Below are 20,694 nucleotides of genomic sequence, written 5' to 3' on the forward strand. Positions count from 1 at the left end.
GTGACAGAGGTGGAGGTGGAGAACGACGCAGCGCCATGATGCAGCGCTGGGCTTTAATAACAGGCGGCAGTGACGGGCCACCTCCAGTGGAACCGCACTGTCCGTTTGAATCACACTGACCTCTCCCGCCAGTGCTTTCTTTTCTAAGCAAATTCTCTAATGCCAAATAAAATATAAAGGCGTCGTATCATGAACTTATCTCAAATTTCCTAGTGTAATCCATAATCCACAGTAATCCATAAATGCCTCACAAGCATGGAAAATTACATCAGCTGATCGGTGTCTAAAGGAACTAAACACTCCAACTGGAACTCAAGGAATGAAATACTCTGTTTACCAAGTTTCCACAAGATTTTCGCTTTATATCCCTCTAAATACGACTATATGAATACAGATGCTGACCGAATCTAACTTGACATTATTCTCAGCTTCTTAATATAATATGCAGCTACAAAATACAATGGGCACCGTTTCTGCAGCATCAATTTAAGGGACACCTGGAGGACCATTCTGAGTGTGTGTGTGTGTGTGTGTGTGTGTGTATGAGTGTGTCTTAATGATGACCAATCAGAGGAATCATCTTTGCAAAATACAAAATACATTATTTATAAAATAATATTTCCCATGAATTTTTTGAGCAGACCTTTCTCACACACAATATTCTCATGCATTATTCTTTATTCCTTGAGTTCTGCTAATAGCATGCAGTACAGCTGCAGTGTGTGTGTGTGTGTGTGTGGGGGGAGGGGGGGTACTGTACCTGGGGGATGCCCTGGCTCACCTGGGCAGGTGGCGGTGTTGTTGCAGAGGCGTGTCTCTCTCAGCGGGCCGCTGCACAGCGTCCCGTACGGGGAGGACACGCAGGACCGGGTCCGCACCTGCCAGCCCTGCCCACACGTCAGGGAGCACACGCTCCACTGAGACCACTCCTCCGCCGCGGGATCTCCTAGCACAGCAGAGGAGGAGGAGACAGACATGGGGAGGTCGTAAGGAGACCGCAGAGGAAGGAGCTTTAAGTAAGAATGGAGAAGAGGGCTCGGAGTCACAGAAGGTTAATAATAACAACAACGTCTAATTGAGCTCTTCATAAATCAAAATGCTTTCTCTTATACGTGCAGTTTCAACAATTCAAAAACTGCACGAGCATCAAAACCAGGGGGGAAAAAAAATAGATATATATTCAAGTGTCACTGTCAGCGTTCCTCAGTGTGTTGACGAGACTGAGTCAGAGAAGCGTGGAGATGTTAAGTGAAGCAGGCAGCTGGGGGAGAGGCAGCGTGTCCCGAGTATGAGCAGATGTGAGCAGGGCCTCCCCTCTGCCTCCCCCCCCCCCCCCCCCCCCAGCTGCTGAGTAAAGCATTCTGGGAGGGGCCAGAGGGACAACGCCCCCCCAGCCCCCCCCCCCCCCCCCCCCCTCAACCAGCCGCCGCCGGCCCCGAGTGGGCGAGACTGAGGCAACGGGCTCGTCTCCCCGGGCCTCGACTGCGCTGTCTGCGAAGGCCTCGTCCTTGGTCAGAGGCAACATCACGAAGGGAAGGGGTGAATCAAATTAATTGCATGTCTCATAATCGCATTACATCTTCATTTGCATTTGGTGGGTGAGTCAGGCCTTACTCCTCACCACAGAGCCCAGGGGGGAGAAGGCCATTAGGTTGCTGGCACTCCTGCGACAAGATCTCCCGGCAGGGCGCTGGTTCAGAACAGGGGTCAGGGGTGAAGGAGAGAGAGAAGCAAAGTAAGGAGCCAATCACCTGTCTGGGCCTGGAACACTCCTGGTTGGTCAGCTGACCTGGGCCTCTGAGTCTTCACCTTCTGTTCATCATCATCAGGGTCTGGAAAAAAAACATTATGGCTACTCTGAGAAACACAGTCATACAGCTTAAGGATAGACCCTGTACAAAATGTGTATACACTTAATCAACTTTTTGGATAGTGTGTCAATTCATATTAATATTGTGCACACAACGGCATCCATAAATAATCATTTTTACTCATTGAATGCATGTATGCATGGTGCATGCGGTGTATGAAACATCAGATTAGTGACATTTTAACAATGTCTTTAATCCTTGAACTGAAATCTGATTACAACTCCTTTAGCCCTACAGGTCTTTGTTTAGTTAATCTAATTGCCTAGGCTCTTGTCTGCATCACTCTCTGCAGAGAACACAGAGCACATCTGTCATAATGATAATAAGTCATAATGATAGATTGAAAATCTAACATTCATCTTATTTACCTAACACGAGAAATGGCAGGGCCATATCTTTATTGATCCAACTGTTCAATCAGTGATGGAAATGATGAATAAAACCTGTGAATCCTTATACTTAGCAACCAGTGTTACCTCCTTTATTGGCAATATTTTCAACCAAATGCTTTCAGTAGCTATTCAACTCTTGGAAGGTAATCTGTATTATTCCTTTATACAAAACCATTTCAGCTTATGTTTAGTTTTAGGATATCTTGCATGAATGTCCTGCACATTACAGGATTCCAACCCTGCAGGATTAAGGTCAGAACTCTGACTCACCAAATCTCATTTCCATATCCGGTTTGGGATTGGTCGCTCTCTTAATGATTAGCATCTATTTGCATGCAGCAAAGCAGCACCACACCATTACGCTCCCTTTAACATGCTTAGCCATTGGTTCTAATGTTTGGTGGCATAAAGTGTTTCACACCCAATGTCTCCCAACCTAATGATGCATCTCATCTATCCACAAAGCATTTATCTATGTGGAACGTGGTCTTCAGCAAACTAGATGTGCGGCAGTGGAGTTGTGAAGAGCTGTGGGTTCCTGCTACTCACTACCACTCTTGTTAAGTGTTGACACAGATGTTTTTTAAATGCAGTAGGTGCCTGCAGACCTTTATCTTTACCAGACGAATTATCCTGTTTTAAACAGATGTTTTTCTTTTTTCCATAAGATCACAAAATGTCAACATCTAAACAACGTCTTTGTTTTTTCAGTTGTTTTTTTTTTAACTCACACCTTCGATTAGAAATCGGCAATAGAAAATGTAGTTTAAAAATTTGTATTACAAATGATAATATTAGATTACACTTTTATGAGTCATGCAGTTAACAGGTATTGCAAGTGTTTCTTTTTGTTTTGTCTTTCAACTGTAGCTGCCTTGAGTAGTTTTAATGGATCTGAAATTAATTCCCTGATAAATCATAATAGCTTTTTGGAATCTTTAGTAGGATCAGTGGTGCATTTGAAATGCCAGTGGAACAATGGATTCAGCACAGAGTGGCGGTGGCCCCAGCCACCCACCAAAATAAAAGCTCATTCTAATGACATTCAGAAGGTTGTTGATTAAATATGGAACAGTCGTGTCCATGTTTCACAGTTGGTATACTGTGATGTCTTCGGCTGCAAAAGAAAATTCTCTGTTACATTGACAGATTGTGCGGTCTGAGTGCAGACAATGACCAGGCTTCTGCGTGACAGAGTTAGGCACGGTTGTTCTAAGAGCACTTGACACAGACCTGCAAGGCTACAAACAAATTCCACTTACATGATGGAACAGCAGATTTCTTGCCAAAGGGGCCAAAGAAGAGAAAAACAAAAGATGACAAAAAGGACCCTCAGAGGCACTTTCTAAATTACCACTCAAGACAAGTACTCCAAAGTTAATGGATGTTTAGAATAATTCAGAATCATGAAATGTCCCCAATAGGAACATAAAATCTTTTGTTCAACATGATTTATATTTTACTGTGTGCTTACCCTAAAGCCAAATCAAGTCACGAAACAAATCCACAAGGAACGAATTCTAACAACAGTGTACTGTTGAAATATTATGGCATACTTAGAATTCTCTTTCACAACACTGCCCAAGCTGAACACAGCAGGCCAAAAGTTACAATGATGAACAGAGATACTTTAGTGTAGACCCCTACACTTAAAGCAAAAAAGGCTATTGTATTTGTATAGCGAATTTTCATAGTTACAGATCATATTTATTTACATAGACGGAAGACTAAATTTAAACAAAACAATTAAAATGCAATAAAAATATAAAAAGAGATTTAATAGCTTAAAATAAAATTAAATCATGAAATAACATTCTAGCAATGTTTAACTTGTCTTCAGGCTCATTTATAGGCACAACAGAAATGCTTTTTTATCTGAATTTAAAAACCAGTAAATGTAATAACTTTATGAACAGATTTTTAAAGTTTCTTTATAAAGGTTCATGTGACCTTGAGTAAGCTGCCTCTCTCAGTGAGAGGTGGGGTTGAGGGAAGACAGCAAGCTAACAGAGCCGAGCGCAGGATGCTAACTCCAGAGAGATCCCGCTATGATGACTCTGTCAAATGGGCTTGATTACCAGCGCACTCTCCACTGAGGCCTATGCTAATACGCATATGTTAACTCAGACACGCGCCCAGACGATCACGCTAATTTACACTGTCACGGGAGTGACAAAAACAGTGTCTCGAAAGTCAAGGTTTGGTGCATCTCTATTGCTGCGTCTCCTGTGGACCTGCCCCCGGCTCTGCCCTCAGCTCCTGTGGTTCTTTTGTCTTTGGGCCTTTAGAACAGTCCAAAAGAGAAAAAAAAGATCTAAAAAAAACTCAACAACAAGACAGACAGCAGCAAACAAAGGACAGAGGCACACACTTCACACAGGATACAAGGTCAGAGCTGGAGAGCAGGGACTCAAACACAAAGGCTCTTTATCAGCATGAGTGCCAGAAAACTTGCCCTCACTTGATCTAAAGCACACTGCCCTCAACGCTGTCTTCATTTTCCAAATTCTCATGTATGTTCCGACCCAGTACCACCCTGCTGTATTGCTTATCCTCCTCCTGTGGGCTCCCAGATTATGTCTAATTACTTGCCATCGTAAGAATGTAAACTCAGGAAAATGTCATCTTTATGCCTTTTACAGTAATTATAACTGCACTCTAGGATTACAACTTCAACACTGACCACTTTAGACAGCCTGTTCATTTCTCCTCGGTCTTCCACACCATGGTCTAGCTCGTGCATGATCTGCATTAGGTCTCAAAATTTGAAGCACCAAAATCATGATTTTTTTATCCCCCTAAAACACAAAACTTACACTCGATTCCACAGTTAATTACGAACACAACATCATTTAAAATCCTGCAATTACCAGTGAGCAAAACAAGCCGATCCAGGTGCAGACATTAAGCACAAACTAAATGCCTGATTCTTCATACAAAACGGTGAACTGTAGAATAAATACAGCCACAGATGTGCTGTACACTCCTCTAAAGTGTATCTAAAGTTCACTCACCCCATCCCTTGATACAATTAACAGATATTCCAGCTAAAGCAACCAGGGACCTTCGTGCCATTAGCTTAAAACACAAAGAACTGCGGCATCATCTTAAACTGCAACTGAAAAATAGGAACGGAAATTTTCCCCTAAGCCAAAATATTTGTTTTCTTAGGGTGCCTTCAGCTCATCACTGCAACAAATGAAAAAGACTATATTAATGTGTCTGCTTTTCAGAATTTTGCAACATCAAAAGCCCTTCCGATAAGACTTGTAGACATATGCCTCTAGTATCCCAAAGTTTTCTGAATTCACAGAAGCAGATGTACTGCTCAGCTGAATCATCATTAGCGTGAACGTCTGCTTCAGAGTTTACCACCAGCACAAACCATATACCATCTATACCACCCAAACGTTTTCAGTGCAGGTCCAGGGACGGACCGCTGGAGTTCACATATTCTCAGCCTTCCGCTGTGTGTGCGCGCACGTGTCTCTTTATTTCTGAGGCGAGTGTTTGTCACAGTAATTGAAAGGCTGAACGGCCCTCATCCCTCCAGTTTGTTCCCTCGTGTTTGGAAATGAATTAAAGCTTTTAGCTCCAATTGAAGCTTTTTTTTAAATTGCTCCAGTCTTTGAGGGTGTTCTTATTATTTGCTGGGGCTGAAGTGAGTCCCTTCCTCTGAAAACCCCAACTAAATAATCAATACACTTGAAATACACTGCATCTGAAAAATTCAGTCTTGTATTTCAGTGAAATTGCCTGGTTTGAGAATAGTAACATTGACAACAGCATTTATGGTCAAGTACCTAAAGTGCCAGATTAGATAATTTGGCTAAAACGACTTTTGGTGTAAAAGATTTGTCCGTCTGCATGGTCTTGTACATGGATCAGGCTCATGAAGTGATTAAGTGTCAGCCTTTAATTGAAGACATCAGAAGGGGGTGGGCATGCAAATTCAGGGGCACTGGTTTGTGGCAGCCTGGGAGGCAGCCACGGGTTTGTGATGTAGAAGCAGCAAACGGCAGGGCATTTTAAGTAAAGGCCATTGATTCTGGCTCGGTCCTGCTTGGTCCGCTGGAACAGGGAGCAGATAATAAGAGATGATACTGTGCTTATCCATGAAGTTGTTTAATTATAAAAATCCATAAAGTTGTTTAATTATAAAAATGCATTGTCTATTTTTATTGTAGATTTTTTTTTATGCGCTGCTGATTGTTGCCAGTAATTGTCATGTCACATGTGGGAGTAATTGCCTGTTGTTTCATGGATGGCTGAGACTGAGCCTCTGTTCTGATCAAAATAACCTCAGCATTGTCAGTGCATTACGTTCATGGATTCAAGGGGGCCAAAAGGTGAGAGTTTTGAAAATGCAAGAACATGTGATATAAAACAATCACTGTCAGGCGTACAAAAAAATAAAAACATTTCTAGGCAACCTTCAAGCCAACTAGCATGTAAGTCTGCTTTATTTAATAGAAAAGCCAGCAAGGTAAGAAGGTAATCTGTCAGCACTCTGTATCTTAGCAACAAAAACAAAAGCTTAAAAACACTCACTCTGCTGTGGAATCAACAACCGCACGCTTTCTTTGTGTGTGTGTGTGTGTGTGTGAATGTGACATGCCTGATCGGAAGCCCTACGTAAACAAGCATTCTCTCCTCTGTCTGCGGGATCAGTGAACAAGTCATCAGTCCGTTTCTGTACACGCCTGCCACTTATTGCAGGAAGCTTCTCGGTCTTCGCCATGTACCTAAAGGCTGTGGAGGATGTGTAAATAATACAAAGGTTTCACTTTATCATGCTGCACTACGCCTGTCCCCATAAAACAGCCATAATCTGATCACACAGCACCCAAGACATGGGATTTAGATGTAGACAAGACAAACAACACTGAGCACAAGCTGAAGGATCAATAAGGATAAAACAGGTGATAACTGACCTTTTCCGAGCTTCGCCGCTTGTTAGAATGTCTCGCAGCTTATAGACTGCACCGCACACTGGAGGCTCTGCTATACTTTAGTTCCTTTGTCCATCCTTTGTGTTCTTTCCTTATTCCTTCTAAACTTTCTTTCTTCGACTATGCGGAGACGTCTCGCAGTGATGGTTGCGCTTTGACTTGAAAGGATCAAGGCATGAGCATCAGGTTATTATGAAAACTTGGGCTGTGGATGCATGTGTGTGGGTGTGTGTAGGGGCGTGCGGGGGTGGGGTGGTGTGTGTGCTAGCTGAGAAGATTATGTCTGACTCCATGCCATGAGGCAGACTAAGAAGGTGATTTACTCTGACCGTGCACATCTCTCTCCCCTGTGCTCAACCTTGTAGTCCTTCACATGTAGCTATGAGAGGCTGTATGCACGCACAACGTTTTGTTCTTCGTGACTGTCGTGATTGTCGTTTGTTCTTTGTTCTTCGTGACTGTCTCACTTTAGTTGTGCATGTGTGTTTGTAATTTTACTCATTTACTGCACACCTCAAGATAGCAGCTAAAGAAATCCGTTCACTTGCCCAACCTTTTCTCCACCGCTGCACCCATCTGTTTCCTATCCCTAACCTCTCTTCCTCTATTTTTCAACTTTCCTTCCCTCTCTCCTCTCCACCCATTTCTGCCCCTCTCCACCCGTCTCTGCCCCTCTCCACCCATCTCTGCCCCTCTCCACCTATCACTGAGAGCTTATCAGGGTTTGCAGCAGCTATGAGGAGGTGCAGGCTGCCGTGCAGTGACATATTCAGCATTTCACTGCATTTTACAGAATACACAGATAGTCATTTATTCCTCTAACTTCCTTTTCATGCAGCCAAGAGTCTGGACATTACATTAAAGTGAGAGAAAAGAGAGAGTGGTGGAGAGAGTGAGAGAGAGAGAGAGAGGAGAGAGGGAGAGAGAAAGAGACGTTGAAATAAGACTGGCGTAAAACCTGCTTTCAGCTGGACAAAGATTGGCGCTAAGAAAGAGGATTTAGTGGCTTGCCAGATCGAGCCAAAGTCATTCTTTGTTGTACAGGGCCAGGATTTAGAAAGCGAGTGAGTGATACAGAGGGAAGGAGAGCGTGAGAGGACAAGAGGGAGTGGAAGAGAGAAAGGAAGGACGAGCAAGAGTGAACAAACCGAGTGGGCTAAGAGAAACAACAAATGCATGGATTTTATCAGAGCAGTGTAAAGAGAGATGAGGATTTCATATTCATAAGCAGGGACATGGGAAGGTAAACTGTGTGTGTGTGTGTCTGTCGCACAGGCTCCGATGTCTTTGGTGTGTGTGTATGTGTGTCTGTGTACTTTTAGTTAACATGCAAATTATGCAATATGAACAGCGGGGACGTCATGGGGATGTGAGCGCATGTGCAGCGCACCATCAAACACACATTCTCACACAACGATGGGCATGATGGATGGAAATGTACATCTTTCTGCACATTCCTCGTCCCTCCTTTGTTTTGTGTTTGTTTTTTTGTGTGCATGTGTTTCGTGTGTGCGCACGTGTATACGTGTGTGCAAGAGAGACCGCTCTGGCTAGATTACCAGACGGCACTGAACAAATCGATCTTTTTTTTTTTTTCCCAGGGATGCTGGTAGACACAGAAATGACTTTGTCTGTCTGTCTTCCAAATGGGAGCTGTGAGCCATGGCTCTCCCACTTTCCCCATAGTCTTTAAAGCGCCGTATCACCTGATGAGGTTGGGCTGAGCAAGAACTCTGCTACGAGCCTCCGGGCAGCAGACATCAGCAGAAGTGGCTCTGCTGTCTCCCGGACACCAGCCGGCGTGTAGAGGCACACCGGAGATGAGGGAGAGAGACCGGAGATGAGGGAGAGAGACCGGAGTTGAGGGAGAGAGAGGGAGAGAGGGAGGGAGTACCCTTCCATAGGCACAAATGCACTCTTTTATACCAAGTAGGAACTTTTTGACAACCCACACACTAGGGCAAACTTCTACATTTAGTGATCACATACTGGATCATAAGCGTAAACAATAAACAAAAAAAGCACCCAACTACATATCTAAGTACCTCGTTTTAATAGAACTGAAGGAACTACTACTTACAGTATATAGATTGAGCTTAGGACTTCCTATGCTTGTTCTAACTGGGGAAGACAGCATTGATAAATAGCAAAATAAAGATGTCTGAATGCAACACACAGTATGTATTTGCATTCATCTTAAATCAAGAATCATTAAATGACATTGCTCAAGAGGGAAAACAAAGTTTGACTCCAAACCCTTCTAGAGTTTCTGCGCAATTGATGCCAACACCATATCGAACATCTAATGCTTTTAACAAGTCACTCCAGTCAAGCAATTTATAGACCGGACCAAGTCACGAGGGCAATTTTGTTGTTTTCTACACTATACAATTGTGTGTGAGTAATTGTATGAGAGGAAGGAGAAAGGATTGCGAGAGAGCAAGTGTATGTGTGCGTTGTACACTTGATCAATATGAACTTTTCCCATTGGACGTGACAGTATATCAAAAACAATATACTTCATCATGAGAGGAGAGAGGACTCACTTTTGATAATTATTTCCTTGATAGCCTTACCTTCTTTCTATTTCTCATACACAAACATCCACACTCACACCTACATATACCACATATACAACACTTTATTTGTGAAATGTGCCATATGTGAAATTTTATTTAGATAGTTATGTATTTAGCTTAGTTTCATAGTTGCTACTTACTTTGCACCTTTGCCCTTTGACACTGCCCTTTGACATTTTGCCCTTTGACACAAAGAAGACTCCAAGTAACTAGGAACCCTGTATAATATTATTTTGCTGAACAATCTATAGTCCTGACTGATCAATTGTATTTGTATCATCACGATATGAACAAACACAGTAAACACACTGCAAAAGACGCAATAAGAACAATTTGTGCGTGTGTATTTGTAAATAAAACAATTTTTTCCAACTTGACCTATCATATGAAACATTCACACCATTTGGCCAATCATATTAAGCTCCATCTAGCTGTTAGCACCCCTGCGACTGCCACCATCTCTGGGTTATTATTTTCTGCTAGTTATAAGCCTTTTTTGTCTTTGTGACCGTTGCTGGGCACTGAATGATAAGTTGGCGTTCTTTTGTTCTTGTTAATGCACTTTTATGTTCAGTTTCATTTCATTTGTTTCATTAAACTACTTCAGTTGGACACTCATGTTTGCTTCCTTCTGTTTTTCCCTGCAAGTCGCACCCCCATTGCATTGAGTTTACAAGAAAATATTTTAAAGGGGTACTAGAGCAATTAAAATTTGAAATAACTAAATAGTGTTATTTTAATTGATTTTCAATTAATTGGTAAATCTGGAATTTGCTCAATAAAAGTGCATTTGAAATCATTTATTTATTTATATTCAGTTTATTCAGTGAGCATGTTAGCAGTGTACCTGTTAACGCAGAACGATATAGGAAGAGCATAACTAATGTGTACAATTAAATATTTGTTCATTCATCACAAATCATATCATTATGAAGTCATGAACATTGTTATTGCACATTTTCTTCATATCATGCAGGCCTAATCAAGACCTTACCACTGAAAGGTTCATCACTTATGGGTAATCAAGACCTTACCACTGAAAGGTTTATCACTTGTGGATAATCAAGACCTTACCAGTGAAAGGTTCATCACTTATGGGTAATCAAGCCTTGCCACTGTAAGGTTCATCACTTATGGGTAATCAAGACCTTACCACTGAATGTTTCATCACTTGTGGACAGTCATCACCTCACCACTGAAAGGTTCATCACATGCAGATAGTCAGCACCTCACCACTGAAAGGTTCATCACTTATGCCCTGTGGCTTCCAGAGCCAGTGATATAAATTAAATACATGCCTGACCACAACGTACTAATTATCATCTTCTATTCCCACCCCATTTCCCATTCCTCATTACAACATGAACTTTGTCCTTTGTATTTAACAACACACATCACTCCCAGTGGAGCTTACACAATGGGACTTGAGCAGTTTGCTTCCTTCAGACCTTCTGTGTGGAACGAAGAACGCTGCAGGTTGCAGAAGCCCTTTTGAGAAACTGCTACGTCTCTTTCTCCTCCAGAGTCTTGCTTGCCAGCAGCAAGGAGTTTCCTGAGCCTGGCTCCACGCCCGCCTTCAGCCGAGCCCAACAGCGGGCCCGCCTCATTACCAGTGTGCTGGGCGTGGTAAATTGCTCCTCACACTGCTGCAACCACACCCTTAGTCCAATCCCTGAATCAAAAGTCATACAAAAGTCACAGCCTGCTTGACATGTCAACTGGATCTCTATATTCCCAGTTAACTTCTCAAGTCTCGAGCTGCATTCCAGAAAGGGTCATGTTGATACGGTTAAATTACTTTCTTTAATGGAAATAATATTCATGGAATAAAATCAATCCAGTCTCACACTGGTTTATAGTACACAAACAACATTAGAGTAAATAGTTGACTAAATAATTAAAGAACCTTAGGCCAAGAAGTGCTTGCTTTAGCTCTCACTGATGGTCTGCATGGCCTTCAGCTGTTATTTACATACAGTATATGAACATTAGCTAACATTAGCTGCTAGGTAAGATATGAGCAATGTCAACAGCTATGCCAAATACACAAAGTTATAAAGTATCTGTAGAGCCAGATTACCATATCAGTGTAATATGCTGTATATTGACTGGCTGTATAGCAGAGGTGGACATTCCAGGTTCAGAAAGTAAAAGTCCTTCCCAGGATTTTATTCAAGTTTGTTGAACAGGGCCAGGCTGGATTTTCTAATTAGTGGCAGGTAAAATGGTAAAATTAGTGGAATCAACACAATCCAGGAAGCTTGAGCAAAATCCTGGGGAGGACTTTTACTTTCTGAACCTAGAATGCCCACCTCTGCTGCGTAGAAGCTTCCTAAAACTGCAAAAAAGGAAAACTGAGCAGTACAGCCAATCATGTCAGTAGGCTAGCTGTGTTTTTTTTCCTTTTGAGCGTCACTGTTTGAGTCTCACTCTTACTGTATCACTTTCAGGGCTCTTTCGTGATGGATCACCTGGAATCAAATAGCACCATGAACGTGTGTTCACTAAAAATGATTAGAGAAAGGTCAGCAATACCTTGCAAAGGTCAGAAATGGATAAGTATTTTCTGCAAAAACTAAAACCCATAGATAAAAAAAAAACAATTCTTTGATGCTTTCAACACACAGAATAATCTTACAGAAATCAGATGCTTAGGCTACATTACTCCACGATGTTTAAAGAGTTTGGGGCGAGTCCAACTATAGCAGCGTGATTTGGCTCTGTCTGTGGCCCAGTTGCAGCTGTTCACTTCAGGACTCTAGATCGAGGCCCAGGCATAGAATGGCTTTAATATTTGTTTTTAGCCCCAGTCCAGTCCAAAGCAGGCAGTGTCCAGAGGCTGGCAATGTGACCGCATTGCTAATTCTCTAAAGGGGGCACATGGCATTACCAGAGGACACCACCTTGGATGTTGCCATGGAAACACAGCATCAGGCTGCTGTGCGAGAAAGTACTGACACATGGGTGAGGAGCTAATAAATGGCGGGTTTAGACCTACCAGAGACACTTCATGCTGTGTGTGTGTGTGTGTGTGTGTGTGTGTGTGTGTGTGTGTGTGTGTGTGTGTGTGTGTGTGTGCGTGTGTGTGTGTGTGTGTGTGTGTGTGTGTGTGTGTGTGTGTGTGTGTGTGTGTGCGTGTGTGTGTGTGTGTGTGTGTGTGTGTGTGTGTGTGTGTGTGTGTGTGTGTGTGTGTGTGCGTGTGTGTGTGTGTGTGCGTGTGTGTGTGTGTGTGTGTGTGTGTGTGTGTGTGTGCGTGTGTGTGTGTGTGTGTCTGTGTGTAAAGAAATAGCTGATGTTAGGCTAACGCGAAGGTGAATGGTGTGAGACAAAGGTGTGGACCAACATTCTGACTTGGTTATATATGCTTGTAGCTGTAGTACTGTACATTGAAAGACTGATAATGACTGAAATGAAAAGACTGAAAGGCCTGAAGAAAGAAGGTGGCCGTGTATTTTTAGGTTGTTGGCTGCATTCTAAATTCTTTCTAATAACTGATGTTAACTTATGGTCAGATTTAGGGCTGTGTGTGTGTGTGTGTGTGTGTGTGTGTGTGTGTGTGTGTGTGTGTGTGTGTGTGTGCAGAGTGTTAGGAGAGCTTGATGGATTTCATCTTTGACTGCATTTTCACTCAAGTGACATGATCAGACTGACCACACAAAATGTGAGCTGTGTGCAAAGAGCACTTACATCATGAAAGTGGGGCACTGAAGTAGATTTAAGTGATTTCGTGATATTAAACAATGTATTGAAACAAAAGCCGACAACTGTGGTAGGTATAACCCAACAGAAATGTCAGTGTCTCAAAATCTTGTCATGTGCCCTGGAGCATCAATTACAGCTTGACAACGACGCCTCGTGTTGTTCACATTCGACTTGTTGTCTGCTGAGTCATGTCATCCCTCCCTTCTTGAAGGGCCCTCAGGTCACTGAGGTTCTGGGGTTCAGAGTTACGAGCCTCTACACGGTGACTCAGCTGATCTCATAGGTTTCTATGGGACTCAGGTCTGGAGAAAGTGCAGCCCACTCCATTTGTGGTACCCCAGCCTCCAGCAGATGTTCCCCAGTGATGCGAACTTGATGAGCTGGAACATTGTCGTCCACGAAGATGAAGTTAAGCTTGTGTTGTTCATGCAGAGGCACGGTGACTGGATTAATGATGTTATTCAAGTAGTATGGGTTTGTCAATGTACCATTCACAAAGTGTATGCCAGTTGTGTATTGACTAGACACACCTGCCCACACTGTAACACCACTACCTCCACAGGCTGGTCCTTGACGTCTCCAACATCGTTGGCGGCCGTCGTTTCTGTTTAGTGTGAATCGATGTTCATCAGTGAACAGCACTGAGGCCCACAGGTCCCTCGTCCAGCAAAAATGCTCCCTGGCCCATGCGAGAAGATGACACCTGTGCCTGGTGGTGTGGACAGGTACGCATGCACGTCGTCTAGCACGCAGACCACCCGTGTGATGTAAACGGTTTCGAATGTTCTGACATGACACTTGGGTTCCTCTCACCTCCCTTAGATGTACCTGGAGTCGTGTGGCATTCATCATACGGTACCACACGGCACCGTTCACAATGAAGCGGTCGTCAGTGTGGGACGTGGCCAAAGGACGTCCACTTCTGTGCCTGTCTGTGGCTCTTCCAGTATCTCTGTATCTCTGTTGCAACCTGCTGATGACAGTCCGTGACACTATAAGCTCAGTGTCCACTTCTGTCTGAGAACGTCCTGCTTGAAGGCTCACAATGGCGAGGTACTATTGATCAGTTGTTAGGTGTCACCTTGGTCTCATGATGTCAAAATGTGCATGATGAGGAGGACTGTTAAAATACCACTTCCAATTGAACCAGTAAATGTATCGGTCGATTCATGGATCAAACACCGGTTACGGATTTTGCCGATAAGCTCCTTGTTAGAGAACAGCAAGTTGTGCAAAAAGTACTGAAACATTGAACAGTTGGACACGTGCTTCCAAAAGTTTAGAGAAGGTCACATTAAGTTCACATGCAAAGGTTAGAGAGCATTTTAGGTTCATCCTGAAATTTTACCCAAAATCCGAATACCCCTAACTTTTTGTGAGTGGTGCATGTGTTCTACTTTCAAGCACTTTGATCTTCAGACTGAGATAAGAGTACTTAAATCAGGATGCATGGGCATTACACCAAACAAAGCAGGAGAAATGAAAGGAAGTATAGGTACCATTGACTCCAAGGATACCAGCTATAAAGCACGTACTTGAGCATTCACAATTGCATGCATTGTCACTTTCTCGTCTCAGAGATGATGTCTATGCTATCCAGTTACATAAGCCTCTTATAACATATTCTTTGCTCGAGCTTTTCCGCACCCTCCTCTTTCCTGCCTTGCTAAATGTGGGACACTTGTTGGACAGAAGTCAGCGATGAGTCATATGCTAAGATGAAGCCAGGCGTAAACGTCACTGTTTCGTGCAATGGAACTCTTCCTGCTTATGTAGGGATCGAAGCCACCCGACTCCCATATTGAGCACCGTTAGGGGTGGAATTCTCTTCCAGGGGTGGAACACAGTGGATTTTCTTGCAGTTCTTTGATCTGCAGTTTATAATCGAACCACTCGGTCAATAAGTGACACTTCATTTAGCTAGATCACTACACATGCACACTACAGTGATCCACCTAAAGGAAGACAACAACAACAAAAAGGGATGTGACCGCTGACCTCATGTACACATTTGATATAAAAAGAAAACATTAGTTCATCATGCCCTTACCAGAGCCATAGTGATCCAGTGTAGCAGACCCAAACCCTTATGAGAGGTACTAGTGAGATCAGTGTGGCCCTGCGCCAGGGGAGCAGAGTGTATGTCACTGTAAGGCAGGCCGAAGCCTCTGCCCAGTGCACAGTGCTATGATCGCCATATGAGACTAATAATGCCATGCCAGTGTTCTCCTTGCTGAGATAAACTGCTGACGCGGGCAGTGCCGCCTTGATCCACCATAAAACATCCTACACTGCAATAACAGCATCCAGCAAGATCCACTCAGCTCTCTGGAAGAGTCTCCAAGGACCGGTGGTGTGCCTTGACCCCTTAACATTAGGACCTCAGAAGTCAAAGAGGATGGAGATTAACTTCTGGGCTTGATCTAGTGTCCTCAGCTGTGAACAGGGAACAAATAAGACTACAGGGTCCAGATTTGAGGCAAAGAAATCTGGTTAGTTTGGAAGTGAGATGTACATTTGTGTTGAATGTTACACATTTGTCCTAGTTTCAAAGAGGGAAAAGGGTCAAATGTGTGAGTCAGAACAATGAAGACTTGAGTACCTAGAATGCCTTCAGTCTGCGTGAAGTGTGTGTGATTAAGAGCAAAGTTTGACAGAGAGCACTTTAACGTCATAAACGGCAGGAACTGGAGTGCTGAAGTGGCAACAACCTAAACATGAGATGCCAAGTCCTGCTTCGGAAGTCTTGCCACACGGAGACAAATAGACGGAGGGGGGCGTATTGCACATGAAGCACTATGTAAGTGGGTATATGATTTGTAGCTTATCACCAAGGCTTTTTTTTTCCTCTCACACCTGCTGAAACGACAGAGTATCATGGCCGTCTCTGCAGAGGTATTAGATCACACATTCGCGACGATGCCCTAGATTCTGTGACTGAGTCTCGGCGGCCACCGGCATTACGGTTAGCTGCTTGGTGTGATCCAAACCTGGGCATTGTACCTGACAGGTGTAAAAATAACATGCGGTCTGGAGCCCGCTAGGAGCCATCAATCCTCTTAACACAATCTCTCTCTCTCTCTGCTCCCCCATTTCCCCATTCGTCCCACTCTCAGTGTCCTGCTCCCAGTCCCGACAGATCCATTCACACGGGACAAACACGCAGCAATATCTGCCCCACCCTTGTAAAAACATGCCAACTTCTGACAATACTACATGACCCCATAACAACAAAATGCATCACCAGGAGAGATGTATAGTACTAATCTAATGGCAAGTACAAGGATTTCGGTATTTTTTGAAAATACTGAAAAAAATGTTTTGTAGAGAAGACATGTGGAGCGTGAGAAAAGAAATTAGCAGTTTTTTATCCGTTTATTAAAGTGCTATCTTTTAGTGTGAACTTCCCAGTGCAAAAATATGAAATCCAAAACAAAAATATTTATAAGCAACTGAAAAAGCTATTTACAATAAGGTGCTCTGTAATTAATGAACAGATAAAATAATCACATTTTCTCCTGCGATTATCTCACTCAACTCTCTCCTCAACTCTCTCCTCCTCTTCGCTTGTAGCCCTTAACTGCCTCCTAGACTCGTACTGTCAGTTACATCACCACCGCCTACTGTCCACCTTTAACTATACCCCTCCACCTTTATAAATACCCCCTTTAACTATACCCCCCCACCACCTTTTATAAATACCCCCTTTCACTCTGAGCCATTTATAGAACTAATGTTTCTTTTGCATTGTATAGGGTTCTTCACTGATAATGACCAGTTGTATTAGGATGGGTTAGTATAAATTAAACCATGCCCCCATTTCATATACATCATATAGTGAATCTGTCACATAGCCTATCACACCTCTACTCTCCCAGCCAGCATAAAAGATGTAAAAAATAAAGAAAATTATCTATTACTTGATGGGATTCTTTACTGTGTAGGCCACAGTAATATTTTGAGGTTTGAAGTTGCGAGCTTTGGAGAACCCCCAGTGACCATGCAGGTGCTGGTGTGCGCCATAGCAACGAGCAGAAACACACGGCAGCGTCATTCTCCCACCGCGAGTCCACTGGCAGCTCCATCAGCACTGAGAAAGGTTTGAACCTGAAGCCCAGCATTACTGTGCACAAAAGAAGCACTTTCGCTGGATTCATCCCCCGGGGCCGCATCCTGTTTATTAAGGAAGGGGCCGTGCACTGAAGGGCATCATTTTTACCCATTATTGGTGGTTATGCTTAGTTCTTTGCCTTTCCCTTATCCTTTTGTTGCAGCACTGTGCAGGTCAAATAAATTGCTAATATGCTCTCTCCGTTCTTCTCTTCTTTCCTCCTCTCTCTTTTCTTCTCCTTCTTTCTCTCTGTCCTTCTCTCATCTTCTTTCATCTCTTTTCATGTCCAGATTTAAATTAGAACTAAAAGTTGATGTTTTATATGCAGTAACTACACTGGGCCTGCAACTCACTGAAAATATATTTCAATCATTTTCCTTTATTTCATTTTGTTTATCTAACTTCAGTTTTCTCTTCAAGTGAAAAAATATGCTTCACTGGATGATAGGAATTTGGAATTATGAAATTGTTTTGGAAGCAGTTGCATTGTGGTTTGACTCATTGTTTTTGTAATAAAAAAAAAAACATATTTCTGCACACATTTTAAAATCCTAAAATCCTGCCAAAGCTGTATTTCAGATCAATTCCTCCCCTTATTCCAGTTTTTCAGTCACCATATTAGTCTGTAAACTTTGCACTCCAAACACAGACATAAAAAGCGAGAGCAAACACAGAAAACAAGAATTTATATTCACACTTCTGGCCTCTAAGCTCGGGCAGTGCTACTGGAGAGACTGTACCAATTAAACTGGTGTAGATCCAGTTGTTCTGATACATCAGCTTCCCTGTACATGCTTTTACTACACACACATGGTCTAATTGCTAACAGATTGTTTCAGTGGAGCAATAGGGGGCATATCAATGATTATCATTACAGTGAGAGGAAGATCACAAACTTGGGGTGAGCTTCCCCTATGTCCAAAACACACCCCCAAAAATAAAAAGGTGACATTTACTTGATATTCTTCTTCTATCAAAGTGTCTAAATTACAAAAAAAAAAAAAAAAAAAAAAAAAACCTAGAATGTTTCTTCATGGATCTTCTTGAAGCAGGAGCCTTGGATATAAAGCTCATAGAGGACTTAGGAAAAACACATTATATACAGTTTACAACCATCATGTATGGAGCCCACTGTGAACCTAATAGTACAAAGGAGCAAAACTAGAATTTAAATTTAGTTAATGTGAACACGCCCCAAGAAAGCTTTATGGTCAAAGCGCTACTGCTACCTCCATAGCATCCCTGTGTAAACAGGAACAAGACACATGAGCTGTCCTCAAAACAGGAACAGGAAATGCTTGTGGGTGGGGGAGGGGGTGGTGGTGGTGAAATATTTGACAGCATTGCATCAGAGATGGACAGAACTGGGGTTAGCTTGCAGGACGAAAACATGATTGGCTGCAGGGAGGGGCAGACTCAGCCCTACAGCCTGATCTGCATACTGCTTCATTCGGATAAAGGCAACCAGTCCTGTGGAGCCTCCATCTCCATAAAACATGCATCACCATGTGATATTCATCAGTGTGGCTTCAAAAGCACATTAGACTTGCCGTACTCTCATGTCTTTTCAAATCACCAGTTCCTTTTTCTGTCTTTTGTGAAATACTACTCAGACACCATCTAAGGATCTTTGGGCATTATGGTACACATACCCTTTATGTAGTTTCCTTCATTAGAATGACAGGCACCGAGGGCAGGCAACATGTGTAGCAAGCAAAAATGCGGATTATGAATGCCCTTCATTACACACAAAATGTGGTGACATTTTGACTGTCTAGACGAAGGTACAACAGAAAGACTGGCCAAGAAAAAAAAATTACCGCAGAGCTTTTTAAGAGATTTGATACTGACCCTTTCATTGTATCTAATGACTCTGGAAATCCACTTTCCATTTAGTTCAAAAGATGGTAAAACATTTTGGAGTCTATTTTCAGCTGCCTGATAACTGATACCTTGTAATCATGCTTTTATGGTTCATTAACAACAATAACATTGTTAAGGGCCAATAATATTGGTGTGGTGTCTAACACATGGCATTTCATATTTTGAGTTGACTGAGTCTTCACATATTTCACTAGGTATACTGTATGCAGGTGGACTAATACTGAAATCACTACATCATTTAGCTTATTTGGGTGCAAACGTATTCAGCTATCATAAAAAACTTCTTGAAACTACTGATCTTTTTTTTAGGCTTGTACACTCCACAAAAATAAATCTGCAATGGAGAGTTATAAATTACTTATAAGCCTAAATAAATGATCAGGCATTTGGAGCAGTTTGTATGACAACTGAAATCTCAGTTGAGGCTGACAGACTAGGCAGTACTGGACAGTCATGTTGACCAGCCACGCCAGTGTAAACAGGAGCGAATCACCTCATCGCAGTTAAGAAGGAGCCAGCGTCTGCAGGAGCTTGTCCAGAGCTCTTTTTCTTTTCATTTTATAATTGACCACAAACGCTGCTAACGGCTAGCTTGCCAGCTTACGTGTGATAGCTAGCTAGCTGATTTACTAGCTACAGAATATTTACTGTTTGCCATAGTTCAGGCCCCACCTGTTCCTGACTGAATGAAATGGGTCAAGAGGTTTTCTGAGGTCTGTTTTCTTTCCATCTGTCTCTATTTCCAATTCTTTTGTTTCCAAATACCTGGTTTTGGTTTCATTTTCATAGATAACTGTTGTCTATTCAACACAGAACTGAACTGCACAAATCTACACAATAGATTTGCCTGCAAGAGGATGAAGCCACTATTACTGTTGAGGAAGGCGTAGGTTGGGGGTGTGTGTGTGTGTGTGTGAAATGAAAGCAGATAAATAATTTATCCTGCAAGACATGAAAGCCCCCCCACCCCGTCTCTCCGTCTTATTGTGAATGTTCGCCTTTTATCCATCGTAATGTGCGCTTTCAAATAATCTGTGTTTGTACCTTTGTCCTCTAATCACTGTGGGAAAATACTTACCCAGATTTAATTAATGGTCTGCTGATGATACTGAATCACGACATTCACGCTGGCTGATTGCACTGTCCTCTCTAATGCTGCAATGGCAGTCCGAGCACAGCCGCATATTTCTGCCCTGTGATTCA

The 20,694-nt window shown here is 42.7% G+C and overlaps 1 protein-coding gene and 1 long non-coding RNA gene across 20 annotated transcripts in view; one reads left to right on the top strand and one right to left on the bottom strand.

Annotated features, from left to right (window-relative positions):
- The window catches only part of adgrb2 (adhesion G protein-coupled receptor B2), a 189,080-nt gene that overhangs the window by 94,524 nt on the left and 73,862 nt on the right, over positions 1–20,694 (bottom strand). For 15 of the 19 annotated variants that reach the window (XR_013131778.1, XM_077008540.1, XM_077008543.1 and 12 more), the window contains exons 3-4: positions 1,752–1,832; positions 761–946 (exon numbers count right to left, since the gene is read on the bottom strand). The exons of 1 other annotated variant lie outside the window; for it this stretch is intronic. Coding sequence is in view for 16 of the 18 variants with exons in the window: in XM_077008540.1 (XP_076864655.1) it covers positions 761–946; positions 1,752–1,832 (267 nt within the window). In the remaining 2 variants the exon portion in view is untranslated. The remainder of the gene's footprint in view (positions 1–760; positions 947–1,751; positions 1,833–20,694) is intronic. 3 more of the 19 variants (XM_077008546.1, XM_077008534.1, XM_077008549.1) reach the window with 1 other exon arrangement.
- Positions 8,153–10,406, top strand: LOC143516744 (uncharacterized). Its single transcript, XR_013131779.1, has 2 exons — positions 8,153–8,458; positions 8,817–10,406. It is a non-coding gene; the product is annotated as an uncharacterized LOC143516744 (long non-coding RNA).

Source organism: Brachyhypopomus gauderio, chromosome 6 (assembly GCF_052324685.1).
Source record: "Brachyhypopomus gauderio isolate BG-103 chromosome 6, BGAUD_0.2, whole genome shotgun sequence".
Classification (NCBI taxonomy): domain Eukaryota; kingdom Metazoa; phylum Chordata; class Actinopteri; order Gymnotiformes; family Hypopomidae; genus Brachyhypopomus; species Brachyhypopomus gauderio.